This window comes from Mustela erminea, chromosome 6 (genome assembly GCF_009829155.1).
Source record: "Mustela erminea isolate mMusErm1 chromosome 6, mMusErm1.Pri, whole genome shotgun sequence".
Classification (NCBI taxonomy): domain Eukaryota; kingdom Metazoa; phylum Chordata; class Mammalia; order Carnivora; family Mustelidae; genus Mustela; species Mustela erminea.
The window spans coordinates 84,546,165-84,560,903 of record NC_045619.1 but is presented as its reverse complement, the minus strand read 5'-3'; the positions used below and the strand labels follow the sequence as shown (position 1 = coordinate 84,560,903).

General features: G+C 50.4%; 1 protein-coding gene across 1 annotated transcript; it reads left to right on the top strand.

Moving 5' to 3' along the window:
• Nucleotides 1-8,037: 8,037 nt before the first annotated feature.
• Nucleotides 8,038-14,689, top strand: RND1 (Rho family GTPase 1). Its single transcript, XM_032348062.1, has 5 exons — nt 8,038-8,274; nt 9,086-9,173; nt 11,748-11,857; nt 12,730-12,864; nt 13,590-14,689. The coding sequence occupies exons 1-5, from the start codon at nt 8,155-8,157 to the stop codon at nt 13,833-13,835; spliced, it is 699 nt and encodes a 232-aa protein (XP_032203953.1). The 5' UTR covers nt 8,038-8,154; the 3' UTR covers nt 13,836-14,689.
• Nucleotides 14,690-14,739: the final 50 nt, after the last annotated feature.

Below are 14,739 nucleotides of genomic sequence, written 5' to 3'. Positions count from 1 at the left end.
TCTGTGCACTATCTATGTGTGTATATATACATAAATGGGTATGTATATAAGCGTGAATGTGTATATGTTTTGGGTTGTGATTAACATGTTATTACTGGCTGTGACTCGTCGACAGAAAGTTGGAAAGCCATTGTTGGAGGAATCAAACCAATTCAGTATGGCCGGAGCGTAGTGGGAGAGAGGAAGACTGCAGGGGAGGAGGCCAGCTGGGGGCAAGGGCAGGTCAGGGGCAGGTCATGCATGGCTCCAGAAGCCAGGATAAGAACTTGGATTTCATTTGAGGTGAACCCGACCCCACGCGAAGGCTTAACCCGAGGATGGCCATGATCTATGTAGTTTCTTGGTTTTGTTTTGAATCTAGCCATGTAGAGATAGAACAGTCTCCTTGGAGCTCCTGCCAGAACACATTTGCCTCACTTTTGCAGATAAGATATATGGGGAGAGGTAGAGGGGAGTGTTACACTTACGTCCATCTTTGCCTGATCAAGAGGGACCAGATCAAGGAACCCAGGTGAGGCTCCCCAGGGAGGTGGTAGGAAGGCGGAGGGAAGCAGAGGAGGCCAAGGGGATTGCTGCATGGGAGGATGGGCTTGGGAGTTGGTCTGGCTTAGAGTCCCCGTCCTCGTCCAGCTCACTCTCATGTTCCTGAGGTCTTCTCCTCCCTGAGGATTCTGGCGCCCAAACCCGGCACAAGGCCTCCCTACTACTCACCCCATAAGTGGCCACCTCGGTCCTGCCCCAGCCCTGGCGATGGCGAGAGAAGGCAGGCAGGCCTGCAGCTGTGGTCTCACCAGTCTCCCGCTCCAAGTGCCTGCTCTGGTTATAGTTGTGCTTCCTCTGGCTACCTTCTGCTCCTCCATTCCTCCAGCCAGGTTGGAACCAGACAGAACATAGACTTTTTCCCCATTTCCCCGACTGCCCCACCCTCTGCCATTCCCATACCTTCCTCCTAAATCTCAGTCCAACTCACAGAACTTTGTGTGTGTGTCTTTTTGCCTCCCATGTACATCTTTACTCACACACATGTGTACATGCATTAACAGGTCCTCTTTCCAGACTTCTATCTCTTGCTTCCAAGCTACCCTATTCCCCTAGAATATTCCCTATACCCTGGCCCCACTTTTTTTTTTTTTTAAATAAATTATTTCCTTATTAGAGAGAGAGAGAATGCGTGACAGAGGGAGAAGCAGGCTTCCCGCCAAGTAGGGAGCCACATGGGGGCTTGATCCCAGCGCGCTGGGATCATAACCTGAGCCGAAGGCAGACACTTAACCAACTGAGCCACCCAGGAACCCACCTGCCCCCTTCAGCATCTCATTCTTGTTTTACCTTCTAGCTCAGTTCTACTTCCTCTAGAAAGTTTTCTTGGGAAATTCTCCTCTTTCCTTTTGTTTCTCCTTCGTCTCTCACCAGACTCCTGTAACAATACCCAGCTCCCAGGAAGAGGAGTGCAGAAAAGCATGAGAAGGGGAGAAGCCCCAGGAAGGGGCCTGGCACTCACACCTTGGCTTTGGTTTTCTCCCGGGGAACGTAAACAATTTCCCAGAATATCACCATCAAACCAGGCCATTCTCTGACCATGCTAGGTCAAAAACAAGACTTCCCTGTAGTCACACCCACACTCAGACAAAAACAAGAACATTGTCCAAGCCACAAATATGACCAAACACCCCCCATCCCAGCCCATGGCAGTGGCTGCTTTTTCTTCCACCCATCCCACTTTTGGCCCAGTCGTACTCCTCCCACCTTCTCATAAGATGTATTAAATTTCCCAATCACAGAATTCCCCAGCTTTCTGATAACAGAGCAAAGCCTCGCTTCTTTGATCTCTCCCTAAAACAACAAATAAAAGTCCAAATCCCAGGTCCTTTCTATCCCCCTTTCCCTGGATGCCCACAGCTCCACCACGGTGCGTGTTCCCGTTGTTGAAATGAATCCCTACACCCAGCTTTGTTCCACCAACACTGTTCCTGGTCTTTGGCTGGAGGGCATTGAGAATCAGGAGCCACATATAGGTATACACTTTATGTAATTTTTTAAAAAAAGATTTTATTTATTTATTTGACAGACAGAGATCACAAGTAGGCAGAGAGGCAGGCAGAGAGAGGGGAGGAAGCAGGCTTCCTGCTGAGCAGAGAGCCCGATGTGGGGCTCGATCCCAGGACCCTGAGATCATGACCTGAGCTGAAGGCAGAGGCTTTAACCCACTGAGCCACCCAGGCATCCATATGTAATGTTTTTAAACTACAGACTCCTATATTTTGGTTTTAAGTGCATTCTATGGTATTTTATTTAATTTTTTAAAAGTTTAATTTATTTAAGTAATCTCTACACCTAATGTGGGGCTTGAACTCATGACCCCACGATCAGGAGTCACGTGCTCCTCTGACTGAGCCAGCCCCCATTTTATGATATTTTAGTACCAGATTTCCTTTCCTAATCCTGTTCTCAGGCAAAGCGCCCCGCCCCCTACCCTGACTCATCCTTCCGGTCAGTTGGATGGATTCTTCAGTCCTTGGGCAGGCTGAGCATTTTCCTGCATCCTTACTCTTCCCTCACCAGTCTTATATCAGAATCAAGATCCTGGGGGCACCCGGGTGGCTCATAAAGTTAAATGTCTGACTTGGTTAAGACTTTTGTTTTCAGCTCATGTCATGATCTTGGTGTCATGGGACAGATCTTCGCATCAGGCTCCATGCTCAGCTCAGAGTCTGCTTGTCCCTCTCTCTCTCCCTCTCTCTCTCTCTCTCTCTCAAATACATACATACATACATACATAAAATATTTTTAGAAAGAATTGAGACCCTCTTCTATCACCTTCCTGATAATGTAACCAGATCTGAACCCTCCCTCCTCATTACTCCTACCGCACTTGGTGTTAATTACCCAAAGCGGTCTTGCTTTCTTCTGCCTCACATCTGTAAACTCTCTGAAGGCAAGCACTGAGTCTTTAAAACTTGGTTAGCACTCCAGGGGTTGCTCCAGCTAAAATGCCCAAAGGTCAGGGGCTCCCCAGTGCTTGGAGCCAGAGATCGTTGAGATCATGAGAAGTTTTGGCGTTAGGCTAAAGGAACAGGGCACCAGAGTCCTAAGAGGGGAACTCTGGTCCCCTTAAGAAAGAGAAAGAGCATTGTCCCGCCATACTCATAGGGGTTGTAGGTGGCAGGTTGCCTGGGAGCTCTTTGTAAGAATCCCTTGGGCAGAGAAAGACTAGGCTTGTGTACCCTCTGGTAAGAGTCTGAGTGAATTTGAATTTGCCATCACTCTGAACACCTTTGCGTATTATGTCACTGTCCCAGATAAGGAATTTATCAGAGTAATCAGAGCCAAAAAAAGATAGGGCAGTCCTGAGCTTTGAACCTGTGGTACACACACACACACACACACACACACACACACACACACACACACATCCCCCACACCATGCTATCCTATCCAGGCTAGTGGTTTTTTAAAACCATGTCCCCTGTAGTTTGGGGAGGGGAGACTGACTGAGCCCCACTCCAAGTCCCTCAGTCTCATTCAACCAGAGCCGTTTGGTTTTTCTTCTTTGAGTCCCACTCCAAGTCCCTCGTTCTGATTCAACCAGAGATGTTTAGTTTTTCATCTTTTTTTGTGTGTGTGTTTTGGGATGCTACATAAGACTTAATGTGTAAAGGAGCTTTACTACATGTAAACAACACCATGAAGATGTAATCAGCAAAATCCCAAATCTGGAGGACACTGTAGAATAAACAACTTGCTTTTTTCGACAAATGAATCACAAGGGGAAAAAAGGGAGATAGAACCTATGAAATGGAAGACATTTAAGAGCCATATCAACCAGATTCAACTTGTGTGCCTTGTTTTAGATTAAATCAATGTATGACCCAGTTGGGAAAATAGTAACACCGACTGGATATTTGATGATACTAAGGAGTGAGTTATTTATTTTTAGTTGTGATCATGGTATCACGGTTATGTTAACACATTGCTGTTGGAGATGAGTACTGACATATCTATGGATTAAACGATATAATGTCTAATACATGTTTGGAAGTCAGCTAGTACAGGTGTAATGGGGGGGAGGTGGGTGGGGGGAATAAATGGAGCAAGATTATGGTGGTAATTATTGAAGTTGGATAACAGGTGCATAGGGATTCATTGTGTTATTCTTTCTCCCCTTTATTTATAAAAAATATTTTATTTATTTATTTGACAGAGGGACACATGAGAGAGGGAACACAAGAAGGGGGAGTGGGAGAGGAAGAAGCAGGTTTCCCACCAAGCAGGGACCCCGATGTGGGACTCAATCCCAGGAACCTGGGATCATGACCTGAGCCGAAGGCAGACGCTTAATGACTGAGCCAGCCAGGTGCCCCTTCTTTCTCTCTTTTTAAATGTTTGAATATTTCCACACACACACAGAAAGCCTTCTAAAAAAAAAAAAAGTAAGGTAAAGGAGACTATATGAATAAGATTTGGGATTAGAACCTTATTTTTTAAAGTAACAGATTTATCAAGATATGATTTACATACCATATAATTGGCCAATTTGAACTGTACAATTCAGTGGTTTTTAGTATTTTCACAGAATTGTGCACCCATCACCTAATCAAATTTAGATTTTCATATCCCCCCCCCCCACGCCCAAGACACCTTGAATCCAGTAGCAGTCACTCCCCATTCCCCTGATCCTGATAGCCCCAGGCAGCCACTCACCTATCTGCTGTTTCTTCAGTCCATCTACTCGGAATATTTCACACAAATGGAATCAGACAATATGCAGTCTTCTGTGCCCGGCTTCTTCCACTTTAGGATAAGGTTTTCAAGTATAACCTCTTTCTTGATAGTAAAGAGCCACCTTATAAGTTTATTACTCTGGTTATGGATTTTTAAATAAAGAGACTTGGGAAAGGTTTAAACAAACATAGGGAAGGGAGTCTAACAAGAAAGAAAGACAGAGAGAGAGAAGGAAGAGAAAGGAAAGCTAAGAACCCCATTCTCCAACCCAAACCCTTCACTTACATGCAAGGTATGGGCCCAGAGAAGGAAGTGACTTAGGCAAACATCCTAACAGCTTGTTAAGGGAAGAGCAGGGTCTAAAACCCACACCTGCTGAACTTTGACTCCGTTCTCTCTTCAAGTTGCCATGCTGCGTTCTGAACTCACACACAGACATACATACACATCTCTTTTTCCACCACAACTCATAACCATGTGACCCACTAACTGTCTTGCAAATCAGCCATGATGGGGGCTGCTTTGTCTCATAGCTCAGCTTCCTGCTGCCCTGCCCTGAGACACAGCCACCCAGGCAGGAATCAGTGTTAGCACAGCCTCCCAGAATTCCTGTCTCAGAGGAGCTCCAGAATAGCAATCTTGTTAGAAGCCAGAGGAAGCTGTTTGGGTGGCAGGGAACAGATTTCACTTCCATGGAATGTTTCTTCAGAGTGGCTGGTGGAGAGGGTGTATGGGGGGAGGCTGGTAGAGAACATGGGGGAGAAAGAGGGCTAAAGTCTTTGGGGTTTGGGGTCCAATGGGGGCTTAACCGAGTTAAGTGTTAAGAGGATGTGGGCTCCGGAACTGAGTCCAGATGAGACTGAGGGTGAAGAAGAGGAGGAAAAGGTCAGGCTGAGGGAAAGGACACCAGGTTGAGGCAGTCTGTAATCTTACAGCTGTTCCTGGAACTCTCCCAAAGTGTACTTATGGGCAGTTCAGAGCCGCTGTCAGCCTGCTGGAAAAGGGCAAGAAGAGGACAAACTCTACAGCCAGAATATCATCTGAGGGCTGAGAATGAGGCATTGGAGATGAAGTGGGGGGAAAAACTTCTAGAGAGCCTGGGAGTGGAGGCTATGGTGACCCCTGGATGAGTCTTACTACTCTGAGGTTCCCTTAGGAAGGGGTGTCTCAGGAGATGAGCAGAGGACCATGCGACACTTAGTCCCAGAACCCTCAACCAAGTAATTTGGACTGGATGCCACAGGATTTGACAAGAGGCACAGAGGTTAGGCTGTATTCTCAAGATACCCTCCGTTCTCCAGTCTATAGTGCGCATTAGAAAGCTCACTCTTAGAGGTCTGTCCCTTTGGGTCTGGGAAAAGTTTATAAACACCCTTTATTTATTCATTGATTTATTTTTCAAGATTTTATTTATTCATCTGAGACAGAGAGAGAGAGAGAGAGAAAGCATGAGGAGGGAGGAGAGGCAGAGGGAGAGGGAGAAGCAGACTGCTCGCTGAGCTGGGAGCCCGACTTGGGCCTCTGTCCCAGGAAATGGAGATCATGACCTGAGCCAAAAGCAGATGCTTAACCATCTGAGCCACCCAGGTGCCCCTATTTATTTATTTTTATTCTTTCTTTAATTTTTTTTAAAAGATTTTATTTATTTATTTATTTATTTTAAAAAGATTTTTATTTGTTTATTTGACAGACAGAGATCACAAGTAGGCAGAGAGGCAGGCAGAGAAAGAGGAGGAAGCAGGCTCCCTGCTGAGCAGAGAGCCTGATGCTCGATCCCATACGACCGACCGATCTGAAGGCAGAGGCTTTAACCCACTGAGCCACCCAGGCGCCCTCTTATTTTAATTTTTAAAGATTTTTAAAATTTACTCATTTGAGAGAGAGAGAGCATAAGCAGGGGGAGAGAGAGAGGGAGAAGCAAACTCCCTGCTGAGCTGGATGCCTGAGGTGAAGTTTGATCCCAGGACCTGGAGATCATGACCTATGCTGGAGGCTGATGCTCAACCACCTGGCCACCCAGGCGTCCCTAAACATCCTTTACATCAGGGGAAGTATGCCTGGGTAGGACAGCAATGAAGGTAGAGAGAGCTCAAATGGGACAAGACCCAGAGCAAGCTCCAGAGGTGCTAAGTTAGAAAAGGAGAAGGGACCTAATGATAAACTCTGGGGTGCTCTCATTTTTGCCCAAGATCAGCTTTACTCCAATTCCTAATTCCTAGAGGCCTTATTTAGACTGTTTTTGTTCCTGAATAATCAGTGGGCTTTTCAAGCTGTGTATATTCCACAGTTCTGACTAGGGGAGAGGCGCTCCTTAACATGCCAGGGCTCTGAGGGGCAGGGCTGGTAGGCAGTTATGTAGCTCCTCTCAACCTTGGGTTGCCCTCCAGCCTACTGATCCCAGAGTCCCAGGCCCAGTCTTCCAGTCTGGACTTTAACCAGATGACACACAGAGTGTGTCGGCATGAGTAGGTATCAACCTGGAACTGGACCTGTGCCTGATTCATCCAGGAAGAGGACCCTGGGCGGCAGAACAAGCACCCTTAAGCACCTCCTGCTTGGTGGTGAGGCATGGGGTGAGAAGTGATCTGGCCCAAGAGGGACTTTGTTTGCTTTGTTCTCCTCTTCTATGTCATCCCCAGTTGCCAGACACCCTCATTCCTTTCTCTCTGCCCATCTCTGGGTCAGGAACTGTATGGGTTTTTTTCTAGATGATGCAAGAAGATCGATCTATCTAATCTATCTATCTATCCATCCATCTACCTATCTATTACCTATCTGTTGGTCTATTTAGGTGAAGGCGATTCCAGACTTGGGGTTGAAAGGGGTACAGCGGGAGCTGATAAAGGGGTACGGCAGGAGTCTCTGGGAGAGAAAGCCAGAAGTAGTTTGGATGGGTATTAGACGGAACAAAGAGGTCAGAGATCTGTGGGGTCACCGTCCCACCCCCCAGCCCCGCTGCCACCTGTCTGTAGTTGAGGCAGATCCTGCTTTTCTCTTGGGACAGAGCCAGCTTGACCTCATTTTCTGCCTTCAGGGCCAGTTTGCTTTTGACACTAATTGATGGGCACTCAGGACCATTAATTTTGCTTCTCGTCCCCCTCCCCCCTTCCTAATACAAATGCAAACAGTGTGGGAATCCCCTTGCAGAGGAAGCAAAGATACGGCTTTAAGAGAAAGGGAAGGGAGGAAAAGGGCACTGACTCAGATTCTCCTACCATTGGCTGCCGGAGGGGATCCCACCTCAGGGATTGGCCCTGACAGAGTCCGCCTCCTCTTGTGATTGGCTCGACCTGGGCGATATAAGGCGGCCGTGCCAGCCTCCTTTTCATTTGGAGGGAGGCGAGCATCCCGGCTGGGTTTTTGTGCCAAGACGCACCTGGCGCAACCCTCTCCTCTCTGACTCTGAGTCCACGTCCCGCGGAGGCTACAGCCATGAAGGAGAGACGGGCCCCCCAGCCAGTCGTGGCCAGATGTAAGCTCGTTCTGGTGGGGGACGTGCAGTGCGGGAAGACGGCGATGTTACAGGTGTTAGCGAAGGACTGCTATCCCGAGGTGAGCGGCCCGCCCGCCGGCCAGCTTTTCTCCTTGCCTGCCCGTCTTCCTGTGGCTAGATTTCCACCTGCCGGGAGTGAGGGAGACCTAGCTCCCCCGTCCCCCAGCTTACCGCACGCCACCCTGCCCCATCCTCAGCCGCCCGGCTGGAGGACCGCCCTGCCTCAGCCTCCCCTGAGACCTGTTCCACTTCTGCCGCCCCGCTGGCTCCTCCTCACCTCTTCACCCATAGGCCCCGATCAGATACCCTCCTCCCTCCCTTTATCCCGGGGTCTACTCTCGGGAGAGGGAACTGGAGGCATCTGAGAGTCTGGGGTGGTTTCTTGACGTAATACCTGCCGGTCTCCTCATCCCCTCAGAGGTTCTGCGAGCCCATCTCCAGGCGGGCTTCTGCTGCCCTGCTGGTCCGACAGGCTCGTGGGAGAAGATAAAGAGCTAGCATTTCCTTGGGGCTCTAAAATCCGGAGACCTACAAGTCTGGAGAGGAGAGAAATATGTATATTTGCCTCTCTGACCATCTAGGATTGGGGTGGGGGAGCGGGAAAGGAGGGGGCTTGCCCCCCATTGGAAGTCATTCAGATTTCTTTTTTCCATGGAGCAAAGTGCCTGTGCCTCTACACTGCCCTCCTCCCTGTCCCATGTGTCCCTCCTGCCGCAAGTAACCCCCTCCCCTCCCCTTCCTTCCCCTGCCCCTCATCTCCTGCCACTTTAGTATCTCATAGGATGAGTGGCTTCCTGTGTAGCCAGCACTAAACAGAGGGTTATGAAAGTAGGGGAGCCCAGGGTGTGACGAGCTCCTCTCTTTTCACAGACATATGTGCCCACCGTGTTTGAGAATTACACAGCCTGCTTGGAGACAGAGGAACAAAGGGTGGAGCTCAGTCTCTGGGACACCTCAGGTAAGACTGCTGGCCCCAGATGCCCCCTTCCTACCCCCACTGGTCTGTTACAGTTGCTGGCTTTAAGAAACTGTTTCCCTCTTTGCTGGGGAGGACTGTGTATGATGCTGGCTGGGAAGCTGACAGAAGGGGACCTGAAGATTCCCTTGGTTGGCATGTCCAGGGGCACAGGGTGAATGAGCCCCAGAAGCCACTTCTCTGGGTCTAGCTCCTTCTTTCAGAGGGCTGGGATGGTGAGGTGAATTGACCCATGAATATAACTGGGGGACAGTCAGGCGGGGCTTCTCCATTTCCAGCCCCTGCCCTCCGTGTCCTCCCACCTCCACCTTTACTGCCCCATAGTCAAGCCAGATAAGAGGCAGGAGTCCGTGCTGCTGGAGGCAGTGGTGGTTGAGGCTGGGAGACAAGCCTGCTTTGGGGAAATACTGCTCCTGACTCAGTTTTCTCTCCTGCTTTCCGTCTTGGGCCACTGCTGTCCGCCTGCCGCAGCTTGGTTCCACTTGTCATACTGCTGCAGCTCAGGGATGAAGCGATGCATCATCGATGTTTTGGAGGGTGGGGGAGATGGCTTTAATGTGGGGCACAGTCTCGTTGTAGATAGTGCACCCCCACCCTACCGTACTGGGCTGAGGTAGAAGATGCTGGGTCTTTCTGGAATGTAGAAAGCAGTATTTTTCCTCTCAACCCTAAGCTCTCAGTGCTAGGCTGTCCATTGCTTTGATTTTGATCCCTTTCCATTATCTCTTTTACCCCAGTTCTTTTTTAGTAGACTGGGCTCCGAGTCATAATTAAGGACTAAAAGCCCAGAGTAACAGAAAGAAAATAAAATCCACCCTCCAAAAATGCACATTCAGGCTGAGTTCAAAGAGGATCTGTGTAAATCACTAGGGGTTTCCTGTTACATATAATAAATATGCCATCCTATTCCTCTAAGAGCTGTTGTTGTTCCCATGGTCTAATTTTTGAGGTCTGAAAAGATTGGAGGTTGGGGGGGTAGATAAACAGAAAATGAGCCTTCCCCTTGCTTCCCCCCTCCCCCAAACAAAGCAAAACAGAAATTCCTCCACCTGGTATGCCTTCCTCTGATGCAGTTCCAGGGGTTGAGAGGCAGGGTTCTGGTTATCCTGGACTGTGCTATGCTGGCTGGATCCGACCGGAATGCAGCTCGGCTGCAGAATGTATGGGGTATCGGCTGCCCTACCCTGCCCACCTCCTGAGTCTTCCCAGAATCTTACTGCAGCTCATCTCTTTTTACTACCACTGCCCCCAGAGTGCCCCCGCCCCGCCCCCACATCAGAATGCAGCCCTTGAATCCCAGTCCAGATAATGGAAAGTCAGCAAAGTGGTGTCTGTTCCTGGTGTCGCATCCCCACCCCCCAATTTCAGAAGGGATGCAGCCTATCAGTCATCCTCCAACTCCTTCTTTCAAATTAGGTGCCCACAAGGAAGGAAGAAGTGATGGCGGTGTGTGGGATGGGGCTTCCCAAAATCGGGGCCAGGGTCGAGCCTGTTCCCGTTATTCACTTGCTGGTCTTAGGGGAGGGGGATTGCCTGGAGCCAGAATGGAGGCCTCCTCCCCTCCCCTCCCCCTTCCCCAGTGCTGCAGTGCTCCCTTTGCTCAGTGCTGGCGAGCTAAGACCCCACCTCAGACAGGGGATGGGGGCGGATTGCTGAAGGAGCAGATAGTTATTGCAACTCCTCTTTACTCTTTCTTTCTTTCTTTTTCTTTTTTTTAACCAAACCCCCACCCCAGCTTGGATTCCCCCCAGTTTCCATGGCGATTGCGGTGCAGGGAGAGGGGCTGCTTGCTATTCTGAGCACGGATTGTCTGGGTTCCAAATCTGCTACTGTTCCTTCCCCAGGGCTGGGGGCAGGCTGAGCCCCTAGCGTTCTCCCATGCTGGGCCACCTGGGCCTGCAGTGCCCTCTGCCCTGCCGGTGAAGGACCCTTCCTTGAGCCTCCAGATCCCTAGCTATGGGTGCTGCTCTCTTTGAAACTGCCTCCCTGAGATCTTGGGGGATAAGGGCTGCAGTTTTTCACAGGCGGAAAGAGTAAGGCACTGAATCCATGCTGTTCCTCCTCCCCTTTCAGCCTCCTAGAGTTCTGACCCCATGGCAAAGAAGCCAGGCAGCCAGTTATGTAACAGGCAGGTTTGTTTCTTCATTGGACAGACCCTGGAGCAGAAGCAGGGAGCAGAGGTTGGGCAGCAGGCAGACTCTAGAAAAGACACCTGACCCAAGCGTAGTCTCTCTGCAGGGGTGGGAGCATCCCCCGCTGGGACTCATAAAACTGGCAGACCTGAAATTAAGCCCACTGTAGGAGACAGGGCCAGAATATAGTCTATGCCCCTGCTTTTGTTTCCCCTTTTCCCTTTTTAAGGACTAAGGAAGATGATATTTCTGTACTGCTTTCTGGCAGGTGTTCGGGTCCCAACATTTTAAGCTGCAGCCTATTCCCCGGGGACGTGGGTGGAGCCAGCTAACCTAGGGGTCAAGAACAGGATTCCTAGGGCTCATTGGGCTTAGGAAGGGCAAATGCCACAGCTCACCATCAGCTCTTTCTCCCACATACCAGGATCTCCCTACTATGACAATGTCCGTCCACTCTGCTACAGTGACTCGGACGCGGTGTTACTATGCTTTGATATCAGCCGCCCGGAGACAGTGGATAGTGCACTCAAGAAGGTGAGTCTGGGCAACTGGGCAGCCTCCAGCTCAGCTGGAAAATAGAAAGGAATCTCGGGGACCTTGCTGTCCAGTCCCCCTTCTGTAGCAGGAAGAAACTGACGCCAGGGAAGGAAGTGATTTGCTGGAGACTGTACCCTTAGCTCCAGCTCTGGGGCTAGAACCCAGACTCCCTCCCTCTCTGCCCCTTGCCCTTGCCATAGCCCGTACTGCTCTGCCAGAGGCCCAGCAAGGGAGGGTGGTGTTGAAGACGCTGAAAGTGAAGGATCGAGAGTCAGAACCTTTCCATGACGGAGTTTGAGGCTTAGATAGTGGGTATTTGCAGGGAGCTTCTGTTGCCTTTGATCCCAAGCCCACCAAGACGGGGCAAGCCATGCAGGCAGGAAATGCCTGGTCTGGGGGGCAAAGTCTGCCCATCCCAAAGAATCTCCCACCCTGTGGAAGTAGTTTTCCAGAAGACTTTGGGATTGTTATCTCCTTTGCTTGGGAAGAGACTGGTTGGCTTCCTCCCTGTTGCTCCTGGCTTTCTGGACCTGTGAAGCCCTTTCACTGAGTGGAGGGAGCAGAGCTACGCCACACATGCTTGGTAGAGAGTGGGAGGAGATTTTGCCCCCCTGCTTCCTTTGGTGAACTGGGCTGCTGAATGAGGGGCAGGCTCTCGGGGTCAGCACTCCTGTGGCCCCAGAGTCCTCACCGGCGGGAAGATGATGTAATTAGTACATTGGTGATGGTCTGTGACTCAGGGAGGGCTGGGCTGGTGATATGCTGGATGGCGTGTCTGATGTTGCCCGCTGGGCTTCTCCAGGTAGCTGTCAGCCACTGACTGTTCTTCCTTCTTCCCTCCCCACCTCCCCTCTCACACGGCTCTTCAGTGGAGAACGGAAATCTTAGATTATTGTCCTAGCACCCGTGTTTTGCTTATTGGCTGCAAGACAGACCTGCGAACAGACCTGAGCACACTGATGGAGCTGTCCCACCAGAAACAGGCACCTATCTCCTATGAGCAGGTGTGTGTGTGTGTGTGTGTGTGCGCGCGTGTACATGTACACATGCACGTGTTGGGGTGGGATGGGGTGCGGAAGGCTACAGACAAAGGACTTGAATGAAATGTGGCCCTTGCTCAAGCTCTTACTTTGGCAAGGGAGAACTGGTGTTCTGGGGAGCCATCTCTAAACAGCAGACCAGTCATCTTGCTAGAGGTGGTAGGCAACTCTTTAACCCCGATTCATTCCATAGGTTGGCCGATGAGCCATTCCTGTGTGCGCTAGTCTTTTTCAGATTGTTTTTTGCTGACTGCCTGCCTTAGAATCACCAGATGTGCTTGTTAGAATTCCTGACTCCATACCTATCAAGTCACTCTAGGAGAAAGATACAGAAATTGCGTTTCTCATGAAATTCCTGTGTAATTTCTTTCACACGTGGGAGCGTAAGGCTCATTTCTTTTAAACCAGTGGCTCCCGTTAAGAGTCATCTGGGGAGCTCTTAAAAATATGAATGCCTACCCACAGAAATTCTGATTTACTTGGTCTGGCATCAGGATTGTTCTAGAAGCGTTACAGGTGATAGTGAGGTGCACTTAGGCTTCCCCTTCAGAAAATCATCAGCAGAGGGTGGTGGTGGGAGACTGGCCCTTGTCTCATCAGGAGGAGCCTGGGGGAGTACCATTAAGACAGAAGGCAGTGTCTCGGAGCCATCTGGGACAACAACCTTGATGACCTCACCCCCTCCACAGGGCTGTGCAATAGCCAAGCAGCTGGGTGCAGAAATCTACCTGGAAGGCTCAGCTTTCACCTCAGAAAAGAGTATCCACAGCATCTTCCGGACGGCGTCCATGGTGTGTCTGAACAAGCCCAGCCCGGTGCCCCCAAAGAGCCCTGTCCGAAGCCTCTCCAAGCGACTGCTTCACCTCCCCAGTCGTTCCGAACTCATCTCGTCTACCTTCAAGAAGGAAAAGGCCAAAAGCTGTTCCATTATGTGAAGTGGGGGTTGGAGAAGGGAGGCAACCTCCCACTTCCTCCCTTGGGTTGCAGAGGCACGGGGGAGAGGGAGGATGGGACAATTTAGGACACTGGACATGCGTTTTTCAGATGGCCACGGTGAGGGCTTGGAAGGAGACAGGAACAGGACAAGGAAAGAGCCAGGCCCGGCTTGAGGACCTGACACAGAAAGAACCATCACACCCCAAGCCAGGCACTAGGTTGTGGTGGGGGTGGCTGCCCCAGTGTACCCCCCGCTCCAGAGGAAGGAAAGGTGTGGGGGTGTGGGGGGCATGCTGGCCTCATGGGCTTGGGGGCCTCTAGGAGCCTCACCTTCAGCATCATGCCTCTTCCACACAGCGCTTCCATGTGGGCCAGGGGACGGGAGGGGTCCCCGAGCCCTTCCCTTCCCCTCTGAGGAAGCCGCACAGGAGTGGAGTGGGGAAGCCAAGAGGCGGCTCCCTTGGGAGCTGAGCCCTGGTGCTTCATAACTGAAAACCAGAAGGGCAGGAGCTGGTCAGAGCCAATGAGAAGGAAACCTCATCTTTGCATAGCCCATGCCTCATGGAGAGGTGACATCATACATTCATATGCTTCTCACCTAAGTCCCCAGGGTCCAAGGGAGAAGCCCCAGACCCCCTTCTCTTGCAGTGTGGGGGTGGTGGTGCTGCAGGGGGCAGGGCTGGGTGGGGGTCACCAGACTTCTTCTGCCCTTAGGGCAGTACAGCTGGCATTTGTTTTATAGACTCTTGTCTTTGGAATCGGGGGGAGGGGGGAGTGTTTCAATCTGTTCTATGTTCCGTGTTTAAAGAAGAAAAACCTATTTATTAATGAAAAATACAACACATACAAAGCAGTTGGCTCTGTTTTCTTCGTTTCTTTCTCCGTTCTCCTTGTTTTTTCTTT